The following is an 18,410-nucleotide window of genomic DNA, read 5'->3' on the forward strand; positions in this document are numbered from 1 at the left end:
AAATGGGACCCCAGGACTGATCACCCACAGGTCTCCATGGGCACATCTTGCTGTTTCCCAGGCTGAGCAGGGTAATGTGGCAGCAGCCTGACAGGGGGACCTGCGGCTGCTTTTATGCTGGGGGTTATGGTGGGGGGCTTGGGACACCGGGAGGGGAAAGAATCTGGCTGGCTGCCTGGAAGCTAGGACAGAACCCACCCCAGGGAGCCCCATCCTCCACCAGCCCCTCCCTGCCTGCTTAAGAGACCCTAATCAGCTTGGGGAGATTAAGGGCTCTGGGTGGCTCTTCCCACACCCCCGCCCTGGGCCCTGGCAAAGGAGACCCGTGGGAGGGCGTCAGAAGGATCGGCCCTGTGACCCCGAGCCCCGGCCCTGGCCCGAGCCCCGGACTTTCCGGTGAGTGGCAGAGCCCCCTCCACACGGACTCCAGGTCCTTCCTGCCGGAAAGAGACCATGGAAGGGAATGGGAGTGTCCCCACTGACCCCTGACAGCTCTAAGAGGGGCAGAGGGGCAGACAAGGGGGAGCGGGAAGCAGAGCAAAACGGGGGGGAAAGGGGGTGCTTCCAGGCTATGCCCCTGACCCCATATAGTCGTCCAAGCCCGCGGAGGCGGGTGTGGAAGCAATAGACAAGCCGTGGGTTAATTGGGCTTTGAGAACCTTGGGGGGTGCGGAGAGCCCTAAGAGAGCCCTGGGGTCGCGTCCTCTCATGCTGCTCTGTTTATGCTCTCAGAAGCCGGCAATGACCGCCCGCGCCCTCCTCGCGGGTGGGCTTCGGGACCCTGGGCTCTGCGCCCCCACGCGGGAGGCTCCGTCTCAGCCCGGCCTTCCCGGGACGCCGTCCCGGCCCCGGCCTCTGCTGCGCCCCCTGCTGCTGCTGCCGCTGCTGCTCCTGCCGCGCCCCGCCCTCTCCGCTGTGTTCACAGTTGGGGTGCTGGGCCCCTGGGCCTGCGACCCCATCTTCGCCCGTGCCCGCCCGGACCTGGCCGCCCGCCTGGCCGCCGCCCGCCTGAACCACGAAGCTGCCCTGGAGGACGGCCCCCGCTTCGAGGTCGCGCTGCTGCCCGAGCCGTGCCGGACGCCGGGCTCGCTGGGGGCGGTATCCTCCGCGCTCACCCGCGTCTCAGGCCTCGTGGGGCCGGTGAACCCCGCAGCCTGCCGGCCGGCGGAGCTACTAGCTCAAGAGGCGGGGATCGCCCTGGTTCCCTGGGGCTGCCCCGGAATGCGGGCGGCGGGCACCACGGCTCCCGCGGTGACGCCCGCGGCGGATGCGCTCTACGCCCTCCTGCGCGCGTTCCGCTGGGCGCACGTGGCCGTGGTCACCGCTCCCCAGGACCTGTGGGTGGAGGCGGGACGCGCACTTTCCACGGCGCTCAGGGCCCGGGGTCTGCCCGTTGCCCTGGTGACCTCTATGGAGCCCTCGGACCTGTCTGGAGCCCGGGAGGCCCTGAGGAGGGTCCAAGGTGGACCCAGAGTCAGAGGTAGGCTCCCCTGCAGGATGCGGGGGGGTCGGCCGTCCAGCGAGAAAAGGACAGAGCACCGAGCGGAGCCTCTTGTCCGCAGCAGTGATCATGGTGATGCACTCGGTCCTGCTGGGCGGTGAGGAGCAGCGCTGCCTGCTGGAGGCTGCAGAGGAGCTGGGCTTGGCTGATGGGTCCCTGGTCTTCCTGCCCTTCGACACGCTGCACTACGCCTTGTCTCCAGGCCCGGACGCCTTGGCCGTGCTCGCCAACAGCTCACAGCTTCGCAAGGCCCACGATGCGGTGCTCACCCTCACGCGTCACTGTCCCCCGGGAGGCAGCGTGCTGGACAGTCTGCGCAGGGCCCAAGAGCATCAGGAGCTGCCCCCTGACCTCAATCTGCAGCAGGTAGAGGGACCAGGGAGGAGGGAAGAGGGGAAGAGAGCAGAGAATAGCCAAAAAGGGGAGATGGAGGCTGGAGGCAATGGGAAGAGAAGTGGATAGAGTCGATGGAATGAGAGGAGGATGCAGTCAATAGGAGGGAGTAGGAGGCCAGCAGGGAGAGAATAACCAGCAGCTCTGCATGTCCTGGGTGATGTAAAAGCTCTGGCCTTGCTTGGAGCAGCTTTGTGTATTGGAATTGCTTCCAGAGAGTTGGCAATGAGACTTCTCAAGGTCAGCTCCAAGGAGCAAACGCTAACAAACTCTGCACTGCAGCATCTTTTGCAGTCTACTTTAAAGTAAACCCACTTCCAACACGGCCATGACATACGGTCTGTATTAAACAACTGGTGTTCTTAAGAGAGCAGGAAGGAGGGAGAATACAGATCCAGCCTCCATGCCCAGTTCGGAGGTGTTTCCTCTGGGGCTTCACCTAGTGGTCTTAACTTTTTGAGAGCCTTACATCTTGTGAGAAGCAGAAAGGTCCCTAGGTGGAGCAAGGGCTTCTATAACCATCTAGATTCACAGCTTATTCCCATCAAGCAGCTAATATCCAGGATTCCCTGAGAACAGTGGTGAGATGGGATGGAGGACAGGTGGGGAAATAGAGGTGGGGGAAATGGTGGGGAAAACCCTCTTCAGTTCTCAGTAAGTAGCATAGCCTTTCACCTAGCTGCCCAAGTGAGACCCCTGGGAGTCACCCTTGATTCCTCTAACCCTTCCCCCAACATCCAGACACCAAGTTCTGTCACTTTTGCTTCCCAAAGGTCATTTGAATCCATCTACTTTCTCCATCCTCACTGTCACACCCCTGGTTCAGGCCACAGCACCTCTGGTCCAAATCCCCAAATAAAATCTCCCAAGTGGTCTCTGCTTCACCACTTACCTACCGCAGGCCCTTCTCCACCCAGCAATCAGAGTGAACTTCAGAAATCTGACACATCTGACTGTGTCACGCCCCCATCCAAAGTCTCCCAGTGGCTTCTCTTGCCCTGGATAGATACAGGTCTCTTCACTTGGTTTATCAGGTCTCATGTCTTCCTCTCTCTTCCTTCTTTCTTGAACTTCAGCCAGACCGAGCTACTTTGGGTTCCCCAGATGTGACCTTCTCTTTTGCTTCTGTGCTACTGGGTGTACTGTTCCCTCTCTCCTGTCCCTACACTCCCCCAGATATTTCGGATTCGTCCCCTGAGGGATGGTCACTTCTGGAAGCCTCTTCCTCCTCCCCCAGCCTGGGCTGGGCATCTTTTCTGTCTCCTCAGCTCCCTCAGTTACCCCTCCCCTCACTCCTTACACTGCATTAACATCCCTGTCTGTCTCTCCCCACTAGAGGAAAGATTCCTCGAGATAGGGACTCTGTCTTGTACCCTGATATATCCCTAGTGCTCTACACAGTGCCTGGCGCTGTGAGAGATGGGAACTGGGAATAATAGAGAAGCTCCGTGAGATCAGGTGGTTGCCTTGGGGAAAAGAAAAGACCTAAAGACAGAAAATAGAAGCCAACCAAAAGACGAGAAAGAAGGCTTTCAATGAATGGTAGGTAACGATTTTAAAAATATATGCAGGGCAACCAAAAGGAGAGGGAAGAGAGGAGATGTAGGTATTGGAGTTAGAAGTCACAAGTGATAAGAAGAGCGTAAGAATACTGAAAAGAGGAAAGGGCAGTGGTAAAAAGGGGTGGGATAGACAATTGGGGAGAGAGGAAGAGAGAGCCAATGAGGAGAGATATGGAACCACTAACTAGGAGGTGTGAACAGTCAAAACACACAGGGCTTGAAGGACTCGAAGGGCCCAGTGAAAGGATAAGCGGAGACAGTAAGTCCCCGTCTATTTACGGGCTGTGACCCCGAAACCTGAACCCCCTACCCTTCCTCCCCAGGTATCCCCTCTCTTCGGCACCATCTATGACTCGGTCTTCTTGTTGGCCGGGGGCGTGGCACGAGCACGGGCAGCTGCAGGTGGCGGCTGGGTGTCCGGAGCAGCCGTGGCCCGCCACGTCCGGGATGCCCAGGTCCCCGGCTTCTGTGGGGCCCTGGGAGGAGCCGAGGAGCCCTCCTTTGTGCTGCTGGACACGGATGCAGCCGGGGACCGGCTGTTCACCACATACGTGCTGAACCCCACCCAGGGCTTCTTCCGCTCCGCCGGAACCCCGGTGCATTTTCCTAGAGGGGGACGGGGGCCTGGGCCCGACCCCTCGTGTTGGTTCGACCCAGACGTCATCTGCAACGGAGGTGAGGGCGAACATCCCAGCCCACACTGGGACAGTGACCATGAACCCTCCACAAAGTGGTGAAAGAGAGTGAACTCTCATCCTGTAACTCCTGTTGGAGGCCCTTCCAGGTCCTCCTCAGAGACCCCTGGCTTGTGCAGGACCCCTGTCTTTCCGAGCCCCTGGAGCCCTCTTGGAACCTTTCTAGCATTCCCAGACCACCCCCCGCCCCGCCCTTTGCAGGACCCCATGACCTTTCCCTAGATCCTGTTATGGGCTCCCATCCCCCTTTTCTGGATCCTCCAAGATTTGACGTGACTGCATTCTTCCCTATAGACCAGCGGTCCCTAACCTTTTTGGCAGCAGGGACCTGTTTCGTGGACGACAGTTTTTCCACGGACTGGGGCGGGGCGGGGGGTATTCAGGCGGTGATGCCAGCTATGGGCAGCGGCAGATGAAGCTTCGCTCACTCACGCCGCTCACCTCCTGCTGTGCGGCCGGGTTCCTAACAGGCTGCGCGGACAAGTAGCGGTCTGCGGCCCGGGCTGGGGACCTCTGCTAGAGAGGATGCCTCCCCTCTGCTACAGTCCTCAGCATCTCTCCTCTCACTGCCCCTCCAGGAGTGGAGCCCGGCGTCGTCTTTCTCGGCTTCCTCCTGGTGGTTTTCATGGGGCTGACAGGGGCCTTCCTGGCCCATTATTTTAGGTGAGTAGGGTAAGTAGGAGAGGAGCTTGGCTCTCCACCTGCCAGAAATGCAACTGTGCAGCAGGCTGGGCCCACCCAAGAGTAGAAGGAGGGAGGATGTCTTTTGGAGAGGGGGAGAAGGAAGGAGTCTTGGAGGGCTGGCAGAGTCCCGGGGGGGGGTCTGGTTTGCCGATGACTGCCCTCCCCTGAGCCAGCATTTTCCCCCACTGGCTTCCTCTCATGGACCTTGGTCCCCTTTGCGAAGATGACCTCCTTTCTCTACCAGGCACCGGCTACTTCACATCCAAATGGTCTCCGGCCCCAACAAGATCATCCTGACTCTGGATGACGTCACCTTCCTCCCCCCGCAGAGGAGCAGCTCTCGGAAGGTAGGGGAGGAGGGGAGCCAGGACCCAGCTGTCCTCCCCTATATGTTCGGTCCCCTGCCTGGGCCAGCCCTCACCCCAGCCCCCACCTGGGAAGGCCTGGTTTCTGCCTTCGCTCCATCCCAGGTCTGAGTGCTGGGATCAACGCCGTCATGTGTGCAATGAGGATGACAGCCCCTGTCCTGACCGCTTTCCTTGGATAGGGTGAAGCTCCAACAGAAAATGAATGTGTTTGTTTTGTAAGCTCTGAAGTGTCGTGTACTTGGGAAGTAATGTCATTATCACCTGCCCGAACTAAGATTTCTTCCCTTCCCCTCTTTAATCCCCAGATTTAAGCCTGACCTCAACCCAGGACTCTGACCCCATAGTATATTTTGACCCCATGCACTGACCTCTACCCTCCAGGTGGCCCAGGGGAGTCGATGGAGTCTGGCCGCCCGCAGCTTGTCAGACGTTCGCAGCATCCACAGCCAGAGCCCGGATTACACCAACATTGGCCTCTATGAGGTGAGCCTGAGACCCGGGCAGGCCGGGCTCTGTTCCTGGAGTTGCGTCGTATCTTGCGGAGTCCAGGAAATGGGGGTAGGAGCCCAGAATGGGAACTAGGGAGAGTTCATGGATTCCTCCTCAAAGGGGAGCATCTGGGAATCCTTCCTGCTGGGGGATTTTCCCTTAGCCATTATCCGCGTGAGGGCTCTTCAAAGGCTAATCACAGTGGCCTAAAGACTAGAGGCCTGAGGGTGGGGAGTTTGATGGGACCAGCATGTAGCCTGAAGAGGCCACTGAGGTCATCGTCCTCCCCCTCAGTGCTCCAAGCCTTTGGGTTACTGAAGGGCACAGGCCTCCCTGGAGAGATTGAGACAGAGGTTCATCTGGGAAGTGATCTCATGTTCACAAAGAGGACTTTTCCAGGATTGTATTGTTCAGGAAGGGGCTTCCAGACTGAGCTAATCTCTGACTCAAGCCAGACCCATGTCTTGGCCCCACCCAGCACTTCTACCCCAATCAGATCACACTCTGGAGCAGCAAGACTTAGAGGGGAAAAAGAAAGTCACAGAAGGGCATTAGGACATTAACCACGGGGTCAGCAGATCTGAATGTGGTGGGATGGGTGGGAGATAATGAGAACAGATTCAGAGAGCGCTGGGAGAGAGCTCCACTAATGAAGAGGGAGTGGAGATTTAGAGCTCTTGGGTGTCATGTTGTGGAGAGAATGCAGAGACTCCTAGCATGTCACCTAGAGGCCATTGCAGCCATTTCCCAGTAGAACACTATTGTCGTTTGGGGCAGGACCCTATGCCTTGAAGAATGTTTAGCGCCACTTGTCTCTGACTCTGTCCACTGATCACAGCCCCCAGTTTTTGTGACAATTAAAAATGTCTCCACATTTATTTCCAAATCTTCTTTAGGGGTCAGTACCAAACCCCCAGAATTCCCTCCTAGTCCAAATCCTTTATCAACAGGCAAGGCCAACTACATAATCTGCAAGGTCTAGGGCAAAATAAAAATGAGGTGCCCTTTGTTCATTCAGGATGACAGCAGCAGATCACTGAACCAAGCTCAGGCCCTTCTGAGCACAGGGCCCTGGGGGACTGATGGGTCGCACGCCCATGAACTGGCCCTGCGGACAGCTGAGGACAGTGAGGCCCAGAGCCTGCAGGGGAGCTGTCTATCCTTCACCGTTAGTCTGTAATAACGCGTGATCTACCCAGACTCCTTGACGCCCAGCACAGTGCTCTCTTATGGCAGCGGGTGATGATGAGGGCTGTGATTTCAATGACACTTGTGATGGTGATGGCTCACTTAATAGGGCTGTTGGTGAGCGCATCTGGCGTTGTGAGGACAGCCTCTGCGTCTCTCTTTCCCACGGGCGGGCTCTCACGCAGCTGGCTGTGAAGTGGGCTGGCAGACGTTATACCCCTTGTTCCTGAAGCTCTTTGTCACATGGAAGATGGGTTCTGGGGCAGGGAGCCAAGGGAAACATGGGGGCTCTCTACGGCTCCTCACATCATGGGGTTTTGAGAAACCGAGTTCCCTACTCCTGTCTCTGCTCCAGGGAGACTGGGTTTGGCTGAAGAAATTCCCGGGGGAACAGCACATAGCTATCCGCCCAGCGACCAAGATGGCCTTCTCCAAGGTGAGAGTGGGCCTGTGATGGGGTGTGAGGTGGCCATCGTTCCTCCCTCCTTGCCTTCTCTTTGCAGCTGAGTCCAAGTAGACCCCACTGTGGCAGGGACGACGAAGAGCTCTCAGTGAAGTGTCCCCTCCTCTCTAAAGCAGGTTTCTTATCGTGCTCTCCTATAACACTAGTTCTTTCCTTGGAGGTGTTGATCATGATTTGTAATTGTTCACCTGTGTGTGCTTGCTTATTTCTTACCTGCCTCCCTCCCTGCACTGTAAGCTGAGTGAGGGCTTTTCCCCTTCCCCCTCCATTGTATTAATATTTCCAGCACCCAGCACAGTGTCTGGAACATTAGAGACATCCAGTGAATGTTTGTTGAGTGAATGCTAGAAAATAAATGGGTTTCCAGTTCTGTCAGGCTGCTTGCACAGAATGGCCTAGTTGGTGCATACTGAGTGACGTGGAAAGTTGGCAAGGAGGCTATAAACTGGCTTATTCTGGTCATTCCAACCTTAGTGCCCCTCTTACCCCTAACACCATACAGCCTTGGCCTGGCCTCCTTCCCGGATGCCTCCACAGAAGCTCTTGGTCACAGCTGCAGAATGACTTAAGTCATTAAGTGGGCTACCAGTTGTCAACGGACTAAATCACCGTTTAACAACAGGCATTAAGATGAAAAGAAGCCCCTTGTTGGACCAAAGAACAACTAGAAAGGGCACCAGTCACCCACTAGCCCTCATTTTCCCAGCCAGACTGTGAGGGCCTCTGTCCCACCGAGTGGGTGTGGCCTTGTTGCTGGCTCCTCTGGGACACAGCTCAACTAGTTAGTCCTTCTTCCTTAACGTGGCGGGGGGCGGGGCGGGGGGGTGCCTCTATCTGGCACAATGATGTAACAAGCAAAGCAGCCCTGGGCTGAGTCACCAGCATAAGCCACTTCTGGTGATTTTTGAAAGCACTGCAGTGTCTGCCTGATTCTCCCCCCAAGGGACGGTTATATCAGAAGTTGGGGGTGGGGGGCGGTGAGTACCAGGAGCTTTTCCTTCATGAGGTGTTTTCCCTTAAGACCCAGGAAGTTCAAAGTCTTATGGTTAATAAATCAGAAACTGCCTGGGTCCTGATTTGCCAGCGCAAAATTGTCTTTTCATTCATAACTTTAAGTTAACACCACGTTCAGCGTCTGCACGGTGGCCTTTGACTGTGTTGTCTTTCCTAGAGAGAGAAGGTATCTGTAGAAGGAAGCCCCGACATGCCCTATAGACCTCTCCACTCACCATTTTTACCCCATCCTCCAATCAAAAACAGACCTGAAGAACAGCCTCCTCCCCACCTCGCTCCCAAAACAGCAAATGCCTGTTAATTCCCACCCCCTCCCCCAGATCCGGGAGCTCCGGCATGAGAACGTGGCCCTCTACCTGGGGCTCTTCCTGGCGGGGGGAGCTGGCGGTGCCGCGGCCCCCGGGGAAGGGATGCTGGCTGTGGTCTCAGAGCACTGTGCCCGTGGCTCCCTCCAAGACCTCCTCGCTCAGAGAGACATAAAGCTGGACTGGATGTTCAAGTCCTCCCTCCTACTGGACCTCATCAAGGTGTGCGTGTCGGGGTGGGACCGGGTGGGCTGCGGCGGGGAGGAGCCGGCGGGGGGAACCGCGTGGGCTGAGGCTGCCCCTGACGCCACTTCTTCCAGGGAATAAGGTATCTGCACCATCGAGGCGTGGCCCACGGGCGGCTGAAGTCACGGAACTGCGTGGTGGACGGGAGGTTCGTGCTTAAAGTCACCGACCACGGTCATGGGCGACTGCTGGAAGCGCAGAGGGTGTTACCGGAGCCTCCCAGCGCGGAGGGTAGGATTCCCGGGCTGCCTCCCGGGCGGCCGAGCAGCCCCCGCATCCCCGTTGTTTCAAGGCCCTCTCCTTTCCTCCTTCCCGCGCACTCTCTCCATCCCACACCCACCGGACGGGACTTCTGCCGCGGAGGAGGTCTTGTGACCTCTGAGATGAAGGGGGTCTGGCTCCTTGACTGGGGAGGCGGGGAGTCGTTAGGGGGCGGGACTTGTGCCTGAGGGGCGGAGCTCCTGCCCTTTCGGGGGGGTCTGCTTCTAGTGGGGCTTTGCCTAAGGGCGGGGCTTGTGTCCAAGGGACCTAGTCTGCTCTCGGCACCGCTTTGTCTAAAGGGCGGGTCCTATTTGTGACGGCCTGGCTTTCTGAGACCTGCTCTGGGTTTCTGGTAGTTTCTCCTGGGGATCACTGCGGGCAGCAGGGCCAGACTGAGGCTGGGGAGTTCAGCGGGTGCGAGCCTGGGCTTTCTGGTGAGGGTGTGGGGGGGTCTGTCCCTAGCGCCTCTATGGCCCTCCGCGTGCCCACGCCCCCTTCCCCGACCCCAGACCAGCTATGGACAGCCCCGGAGCTGCTTCGGGACCCGGCCCTGGAGCGCCGGGGAACGCTGGCCGGCGACGTCTTCAGTCTGGGCATCATCATGCAAGAGGTCGTGTGCCGCAGCGCCCCTTACGCCATGCTGGAGCTGACTCCCGAGGGTACGGCCGCCCTCGCCTGGCCTTTGGACTAGAAAGACACCCTGCTGTTAGGCAGAGACCCAGCCTCGCTCGGTGCTGAGACTTAACTTATGTGGGACTCCCTAGAGCTGAGTTCTGAAGGGTCAGGGCTGTGGAGAGCCAAGCATCAGGATGGGAGGGGCGGCCAGCACCCAGACGTCAGTGGTTTCCTCTGTCCCGACCCTGGACCCAGCCTGCTGCCCCAACGGTGGTAGCAAGCTCCTCTCTGGTTCTTAGGGGCCCCAGGGAGGCAGCACCATAGGGGGAAGGGGGAAACAGAGCAGACGGATCTGGTTCAGATCTATATTATCACGTGTAGGATACAGCATGCTGCTTGATCACTCTAACGCTCACTTGTCTTATGTGCAATAAATGTCAGTCTCTTTGCCTGGCCCCTCCTACTGCCCCCTGGCCCCCAGGGTTCAGGGTCCTGTTGCTCCCAGCAACACCTCCCACACTACACTTCCCCACCTACTGAAGCTTCCCCTTCCAGCCCCCTCCTCCTGAGCTTCAACAATCAGGCCAGAGTCAGAGGTGGCTTCTGTTCCGGCACACCCCCTCTCTTGTTCCCTTCATGCCTCCAGAAGTGGTGAAGAGGGTACAGAGCCCCCCTCCGCTATGTCGGCCCTCGGTGTCCATGGACCAGGCGCCCATGGAGTGCATCCAGCTGATGAAACAGTGCTGGGCAGAGCAGCCGGAACTTCGGCCCTCCATGGACCGCACCTTCGAGCTGGTCAGGGGCTGGGCTGGGCAAGGACTGGGCTGGCCGTTTGCCAACAACTTGGGGTGGGGGAGGGGAGGCTGCAGGAAGGCAAGCCGGCAGGATCTCTGACCTTCCAGGCTACTTCCTAAGGGGTCGTCTGAGGATTAAGGGTTTGGTGGGGACAGAATTAGAATGGGGGCTGTGGAGGCCTTTGGAGTGGAAGATGGATCTCTGGGCGGGAGAAATATTTAATTCAATTCAAATGACATTTATTGAGTATGTGTTTGGCCTAGTGAGGGAGAAGGACCCTTGGCCTGGGAGTCCAAAGACTGGGCTGGTTCCAGCACCTTGTCAGTTGCTAACAGAACAGGTGACCTCCTAATAACTTGTGAAAACACAGTGCCCAGCACAGGGCAGCACGGGCTCGATGGGTGTAGATGAAAGAGGGTGGAGGCAGAAGATCAGGCATGATACAGCCCCATGAGGGGGGCATGGCAGGCCAGGTCCTCAGCAGCCCCACCAGCTTCCTCTTCCTACTAGTTCAAGAGCATCAACAAGGGCCGGAAGATGAACATCATTGACTCGATGCTGCGGATGCTGGAGCAGTACTCCAGCAACCTGGAGGACCTGATCCGGGAGCGCACGGAGGAGCTGGAGCTGGAAAAGCAGAAGACAGACCGGCTGCTCACACAGATGCTGCCTCCGTGGGTGCCTATGGGGAGAGGTGGGTGGGGAGGACAGCTGGAATCCAGCCAGACTGGGGCGGCCTCCAGGTGAGCTCACCACCTGCCATCCCCAGGTCTGTGGCTGAGGCGCTGAAGATGGGGACACCTGTGGAGCCCGAGTATTTCGAGGAGGTGACACTGTACTTCAGTGACATTGTGGGTTTCACCACCATCTCAGCCATGAGTGAGCCCATCGAAGTGGTGGACCTGCTCAATGACCTCTACACGCTCTTTGACGCCATCATCGGCTCCCATGATGTCTACAAGGTGGGGTGTGTAGGGGGCAAGCCCTCCTTCAGCTTCTCCGGCCCCCGCCCCCCTGCCCGGGGTCACCAGCACGATCCTCTTTCCCAGCCCTCCTGTCCCTTTTCTCCTCTGCCGGTCCCCAGCTCAGTCCCCCAGCTGGAAGGCTCCCCAGGATCTCTGCACTCACCCCAGTTTAGGCCTCCCGACAAGGGACATTGGCATTGGCGGGGTGCTCAGTACTGAATTCTCTCCTCAGGTGGAGACAATCGGGGACGCCTATATGGTGGCCTCAGGGCTGCCCCAACGGAACGGGCAGCGGCACGCAGCAGAGATCGCCAACATGGCTCTGGACATCCTCAGTGCCGTGGGCACCTTCCGCATGCGGCACATGCCCGAGGTGCCCGTGCGCATCCGCATCGGCCTGCACTCGGGTAACTCCGCGCCTTCCCGGGCTCTCCAGCCCATCTCCCTCGTTAGGGCCGGGCTCCAGGTTTCCTAGATGGGAGGCAAACTCGTGGAGTGGGTGGGGGCGGGGACTTGTCTTGAAGCCACGTTTTAACAGCAGGCACCGCACTGTAATTGGGAGGGTACGCTTGAGAGGGTTTCTTTGGGAAGCCAGTGGAGATTATGCAGTGCTAAAGGCCCCCTGGAGCCCTAGGTGCCACCCAGCCGCCAGCAGGCCAGCTTCAGCGCAGGCCAGCCAGCCCACCGACGCAGCGTGTCTCCACAGGCCCGTGCGTGGCGGGCGTGGTGGGCCTCACCATGCCGCGGTACTGCCTGTTTGGGGACACGGTCAACACCGCCTCGCGCATGGAGTCCACCGGGCTGCGTGAGTGTGACGGGGCGGGAGGGGCGGGGAGGGGGCGCGGGAGGGGTGTCCTGAGCTCACGGTGTCCTCTGAGCTCACGGTGTCCCCTGCCGTCCCAGCTTACCGCATCCACGTGAACCGGAGCACCGTGGAGATTCTCTGCGCCCTAAACGAGGGCTTCCAGACCGAGGTGCGGGGTCGCACGGAGCTGAAGGTGAGGCCGGGCTGGAAGACGCAACTCGCCACGCCCGGTTCCACTGAGACCTCGAGATCCACCGGCCCTCACCTCAGTCCGCCTGAGTCCTTCCCTCCCCCGTGTCTCCCCAGGGCAAGGGCTGCGAGGAAACGTACTGGCTGGTGGGCAGACGCGGCTTCGACAAGCCCATCCCCAAACCGCCTGACCTGCAACCGGGGTGAGGATCCGGCCTTCACGCGCCATGACCGAGTTGGTCCCTCCATGCCCTCCCTCCCCTCCTGCCCTGCACTGGACCCTACCCTCCTACTGCCTATCCTCCCTCCATGAGGCCGCCCCTCCCTTCGCCACAGGGCCAGCAACCACGGCATCAGCTTGCAGAGTATCCCGCCTGAGCGGCGCCAGAAGCTGGAGAAGGCGAGGCCGGGCCAGTTTTCCGGAAAGTGAGGCTGGGCCTGGGACAAGGTACTGCCCCCTTGGCTCCCACACCCCACAGACCCCGGGGGCTACACACATGCTTCCTGGAGGACGGGCACCTCTTCCCCAGCCTGAGGACCTAGCCCTGCCTGCCTGCAGAACGTCCCACTCAAGCCAGGTGTCCCCATCCTTCTCTGACTTGGTGAGCCCAGGCTGGTTCCTAAACCCAGGGATTTCCCAGCCACAGGGACCCTGGTTCGGTAGGTCTGGAGTGGGCCAGGAGTCCAGACTCGAGAATGACTCTCCCCTACTGAGGTGAACCCCCGTGACCCCTTTCCATGGTTTCCCTCTGAAACACTCCTCTCTCCCTCAGGATTATTCCAGAAGGTCCTTTTCCTGAAAGTTGCTGCTGTAGGTGACCAAAAGTCTGGCTAATACCAGTGGCTTCCGTCCAGCTCTGCCTCAAAGGATTCTGAGCCTTTGCAAGAGCTGGTTGCAAACCAGCTGTGTGACCCTGGGAAAGTCTCATGCACTCTCTGGGCTTGGTTTCCCCTCCGTGGTAAAATGAAGAGTGGCCTACCTAGGTGGTTTCCATACCCTCCGGCCCTGACAGCTGGCCTTCAGAATGGTTGGCCTTGGGGTACAGGGCACTGGGCACGTGGCCTCCAGCCCCAGTGACCCTGAGCCCATCAGAAAGGCCCCAGGAAGGAGGATCTGGGATTGGATGTCCCAACCCCAGAGGAGGTGGAGACCACCTATTCCACCAGAGCAGGGGTGTCGTGTGGCCTGAGGATTTGAGGGCTTCTCCATCCCCCTCCTTCTTCTGTGGCATAACCGCATACTTTGCCCAAGTGCAGAGAAAAGCTTGTTGCAAAGCTTTGGGGAAACGAAGGTAAACAAACTCCACAAAACCTCTCCTAACCAGAACACCCAGGAATAGTAGTATTCTCTGTTTAACCGGGCGCCGCTGAGCAGGCAGTTGAACAGAAAATCCTCCCAGCTTAGATCTTTGCGACAAGTATCAACCCCTCCCATCCCAGTAAGTCCCCAGGTAAAGCTTCTTTTGTGGAACTCTGATGTCCCAGAGCCTGAGCCTTGGCATATTGGACTCTGGGTGGCCTTCGCCATTGCTGCAGAACCTGGCAGAAGTTAGCAGCAGCTGTAGCCAACGCAGGCTGTCACTAGGTGGTGAGCCTCCAGTCCCTGGAGATGTGCAAGCAGAACTGGAGACCTCTTTGAGCAGGGAGAGAACGGTCAGAGGGACTTCCTAGGCGGAAGGATGAACTAAATCCTCACCACACAGTGTGGTAGGTAGGCCAGCAGCAGCGACATCGCCTGGGAGCTTGTTAGCAACGCAGAATCTCAGGCCCAGGCGTATTGCAACAGAATCTACACCCTAACAGAGTTCCTTCAGAGTATTTCTATGCACATTAAAGTTTCTGAGTCAGAGAACGAAAGGATCCTAGGATCCCTAAAATCTCAGAACTGCTAAGATTTCATAAAAACCAGCCTAGAAACTAGCCCTGAGACTTGTTTCGTTTGATCAATGAAGTGGTTTTGTTTTTGTGTTGAGCTAACATTTAGAAATCAAGAGATACCACATTGTAAACATGGCTGCCAAATTTCCCTCTTCTCTGAAATCAAAGCCCCGCAGGGGCGATTGCTGACTTCCTGCTGGAGCGAAAGAGCAACCGTCCCCGCGTCCCGTCTCTCCAGGGTTTCGCTTTTCTGTTCTCACCACGGGGAGTGGAGTGCCCACCACTCCCCGTGGACTCCGAGACACCAAGATTTTCTGAACATCTCTTATGTACCTGTCCAGAGCCTGTAGACGTTAGACCTCAGGACTCTGGAGTAGCTGATGTTAGGATTACAGGCACTGCTGGAGATCACTTTGCCTGGCTCGTAAAGTCCGCAAGTTCAATGGTCTGCCCCTCCTTCCTAAAGGTAGAGGAAGAACAGACAAGATACCTAGAATCCAGCACTTGTAGGTTCTGGTTACTAAGGTGGTGCTGCTATAGTGAGTAATATAGTATAATTTAAAGAACATTTTTAACCGAGTTCAGAGATGATGAATTAAAGATTTTTTTTAAAACCCTGATGCACACACACACAAGATATTTTTTAAATTATGTACATTCTTAAACATCTCTCTTCAGATTTTCTCTGTACTTAGGCCCCAGGAATCAAGGGCAGGCTCGGAGCTTCGGGAAAGAATTGGCCTGGGATTAGGTGCAGGAGGATTAGTGTGGACAGGCTGGGGCAAGGCACCCCCAGAGGGGGAGGAGTATGACCTGGGGCCCAAACCCAGTTTGGGGCAGAGGCGGGGCGGGCAGGGCTGAGTGGATCCCTTCCCACCCTCAACTCAGCCTTGTTCCTGGGACTCAGTCTCAAAGGCAAGTGACAGGGGGGAGGAGCTGGTAAAGGAGAGGCCTGTCCTCCTCCCCAGCCAGGAGAACGCAGGACCACCCGCCCCAGAGAGCTGGTGGGAGAAGAGGAGGGAAACAGCTAAGCCCCAGTCTCCTTTCTGCCCTTAGTCTCCTCTCTCTGCCGGGCAGTTTCTCCTTGCCTTTCTCCTCCATTTCCGTGGAACCTTTTCTCCTGGGCCCAGTCAGTCTCCTAGAGCCCAGCTGCCCTCAGACCCAAGTCCTCTCCACCTGGTCACCCCTCTTGTTCCGGGGACCCGGGCAATTCCCAGCCCAGAGAGCACCCAGCTTGGCCACTAGGCACCCCTCACCCTCAGACGTGTTTACACTACCTCGGCCAGCTGGCCTGTGCCAGGAGCCCACGCTCGGGGTGGCCTTGCCTTCGGGATGGCTCTGTCGCCAGGAGCAGCGCTGGCCGAAGCAGGGACCTCCCGCAGCTCTGCTGCTGCTTCCATCCCATAGCCGGGACGCCGCACCCTGACCCAGGGCTCACCTGGCCCCTTTGTCTGTGCTGCTCCTCAGGGTCGGGGCCCTGCTCCCCATCCCCACCTGCAGTGGACCCCCGACACCCCCCTTTGGGGGACCTGTGACACTGCGTTGTGGGACCGCGTTCACCGAGATCTGGACTGTGCGCTGTGGACACCAGGCCATGTGCCGTGGTGCTGGGTCCTGGCAGGGTGGGGGCTGGAATAAAGGTGTGCTTTCTTCCAGTCCACGGTATGTGGTCCTTTTGGCCTGGGTGGCCCGAACACCCCCATCCCCGGAGGGCTCGAACCTGGCATCGCCATGGAGGGCTTCAGATAAGGGGTGAACCTTAGAGATGACCCAGGCAGGGGGAGATGAACTGGGGTCAGCAACCCCCCGCCCAGAAACCCCTCTGCTCAGGGGATCTGCTCTGAGGGAACCAAGCAGGGAAGCTACAGGCCTTTCAGGCTTCTAGAAAAGACCAGGGTCTCTGAGGCTCTGGAAATGGGTGGTGTGGCCTCATCCCTTGGTCATAGGCAGGAGAGAGGAAGGAAAAGAAGAGCAGAGCTTGTCTACGGCCAGGACCCAGGAACCGTGGAGGCCAGAGTCCAATTCTGAGGGAAGGGGGCCCCCAAATGGGGAAGTTGAGGTCCACTGATCTCTGGACAAGACCTCACCAAAACCCACACTCTACCTCCGACCCTTCCAGAGCCTACCACTGGCACATTAGAACAGGAGAGAACATCCCAAAGCCACCCATGGGTGACCAGCCCATTGGTCATCTATTTTCTTTGAGCCCAGCTATCCCGGCCCCAGGCTCAATGTTTCTGACATGATGACTCGTGATGGACGTCGGGTGTTCTGCCTTCCTAGCAACCGTCTGCTCCATGATGGGCAACCATCCCTGCCCCACTCTCAGTCCCTGTGGAACTGACCCCAGACCTCCCTCCAGTCCTGCCCAATCGCTCCATCCCTCTGGCCACAGGGATTGCTTCAAGGACAGGCAGGTGACCCAGTCGAAGCAAACAAGGCTTCGTGCTGAGACATTGCTAGAAGCCAAGGGCAGAAGTTGCATCTCTTCTCTGGGGTTGCTGAGAGGATGTGACTCTGAGTGGTTTTGCCACCACAAAGAAGGAGCAGAACCGACAGATGGGCAGTGACTAAGTCCTGCTGCCACTTGTTGGAGCCTCTACCCTTCACTAGGCTTAACCAGTTCCTGCTAGTCCAGTACGATGGGATAGCAAGTTGTTTTCTTTGCTTAAGCCAGATTGAATCAGGTATTCTGTTCTTTGCAGTCAAAAGTGTCTCAAAAGGATTGTGGGAAGCAGTGGGGGTTGGACCGGTTTAAGAGGAAAGAAAAGGAGATAAACACTGAATTTGGAGGGAGGAGGGAGTGAAGGATGAATGACAAGAGATGATGTCTCTCTCTAAGCCTCAACTCCACCGAGAGTCAGGCCGGGCCCTTCCCTGCAGTATGACTGTTCCTGAAATTCCATTTACGGGGGAACCTAACCCACGCAGAGGTTAGGACCTTGTGAGAGAAAAGGCGCACAGCCTGGTAGCCTTGTCGGGACTCTCGTGCTGACTCAGCATTTAGAAGGTGGAGGAATCTTTCAGGTCCTGCCCCAGAGGAGACGATGCAAAGGAGAGTGAAGTGATGTCTCTAAGATCAGCGCATCTCGCTTGTCAACATCCTCGTGAGTTAGTGACTAGACTTTGACAAGGAGATTAGGGTGGGACAGGCGGCTTGCCCTGCTCCCAGAGGGGGAAGGGAGCAGAGAAATTGGGGAGAAGGACAATTGCGATGTCTGGAAAACCCAGGTTCCCACAGAGAGGAGCTTGTTTGTCACAGTCTAGAGACTCGCGCATCCAAACTAAAGCCATTTTGTTACCTCCACCAGGGACATTGCACTTTACCACCCACCCCTGCGTCTGGGTCTCTGGTCCTGGACCCAGAGAAGGGCATGCCACACTGGTACTTACCCATTCTGTCACAGGGAACATCGATCCCATCACCTAAAAAGCACGTCCCCATATACGGCCCCTAATCCTCACACAACCCATTTGACACACATGGAAACTGAGGCTCCCAGTGGTGAAAAGCCTTGCCAATCACCGCAGTTCTGGCAAATCTTGGGATCAGGAAGCACACCCAGGAGTTCAGGCTCTGGGCCTCGGGGTGCCTCTCAGCGATGCTCTGGAGATGTTTCTCTCACAGGCAGCCCTGCTTTGTGACCCCTTGATTCTTTTCTGCAAGAGCACGACTTAAACTCCAAGCCAATGTCTGTGTAATCAGATTCTTAAAGACTTTTGACTTGGTGGGATATGAACATGAACCCATTTTACATTTCTCCAACCAGTACCTTCCAAAGTCCAGTCCAGTTGAAAACTCCCATTTCCTAATCTGCTCTGAAAGTCTGTTCCTCACCACGCCGGTCAGGGCCCTGGTGGGGAGGGGGGGGTGGGGAGGGGGGGGTGTAGTGGGGGAGGAGGGAAGGAGCAGGCCTGCTCCTTCTCTCCTCCGCCAACTCTGGCTTCTCCATCAGGGGAGGAGGGACATAGGGGCATCATTTGATCCTGGGAC

At 57.6% G+C, this 18,410-nt stretch overlaps 1 protein-coding gene across 4 annotated transcripts; it reads left to right on the forward strand.

Annotated features, from left to right (window-relative positions):
• Positions 1 to 645: 645 nt before the first annotated feature.
• On the forward strand, positions 646 to 16,071 carry GUCY2D (guanylate cyclase 2D, retinal). 4 transcript variants are annotated; one of them, XM_004266882.3, is made up of 19 exons: positions 648 to 1,480; positions 1,563 to 1,867; positions 3,780 to 4,131; positions 4,730 to 4,814; positions 5,080 to 5,182; positions 5,585 to 5,686; positions 7,236 to 7,316; positions 8,678 to 8,884; positions 8,983 to 9,139; positions 9,679 to 9,828; positions 10,431 to 10,579; positions 11,090 to 11,253; positions 11,349 to 11,541; positions 11,777 to 11,951; positions 12,251 to 12,349; positions 12,448 to 12,542; positions 12,656 to 12,741; positions 12,875 to 12,986; positions 13,312 to 16,071. In XM_004266882.3, the coding sequence occupies exons 1-18, from the start codon at positions 709 to 711 to the stop codon at positions 12,966 to 12,968; spliced, it is 3,369 nt and encodes a 1,122-aa protein (XP_004266930.2). In that variant the 5' UTR covers positions 648 to 708; the 3' UTR covers positions 12,969 to 12,986; positions 13,312 to 16,071. The 4 variants fall into 4 exon arrangements, with proteins under 4 accessions (XP_033278814.2, XP_033278813.2, XP_049557568.1 ...); XM_033422923.2 differs by having other exon boundaries at positions 646 to 1,480; positions 12,448 to 12,741; XM_033422922.2 differs by having other exon boundaries at positions 646 to 1,480; positions 12,448 to 12,741; positions 12,875 to 16,071.
• The last annotated feature ends 2,339 nt before the right edge of the window (positions 16,072 to 18,410 follow it).

The sequence above is a fragment of the Orcinus orca genome, chromosome 19, assembly GCF_937001465.1.
Source record: "Orcinus orca chromosome 19, mOrcOrc1.1, whole genome shotgun sequence".
NCBI lineage: Eukaryota > Metazoa > Chordata > Mammalia > Artiodactyla > Delphinidae > Orcinus > Orcinus orca.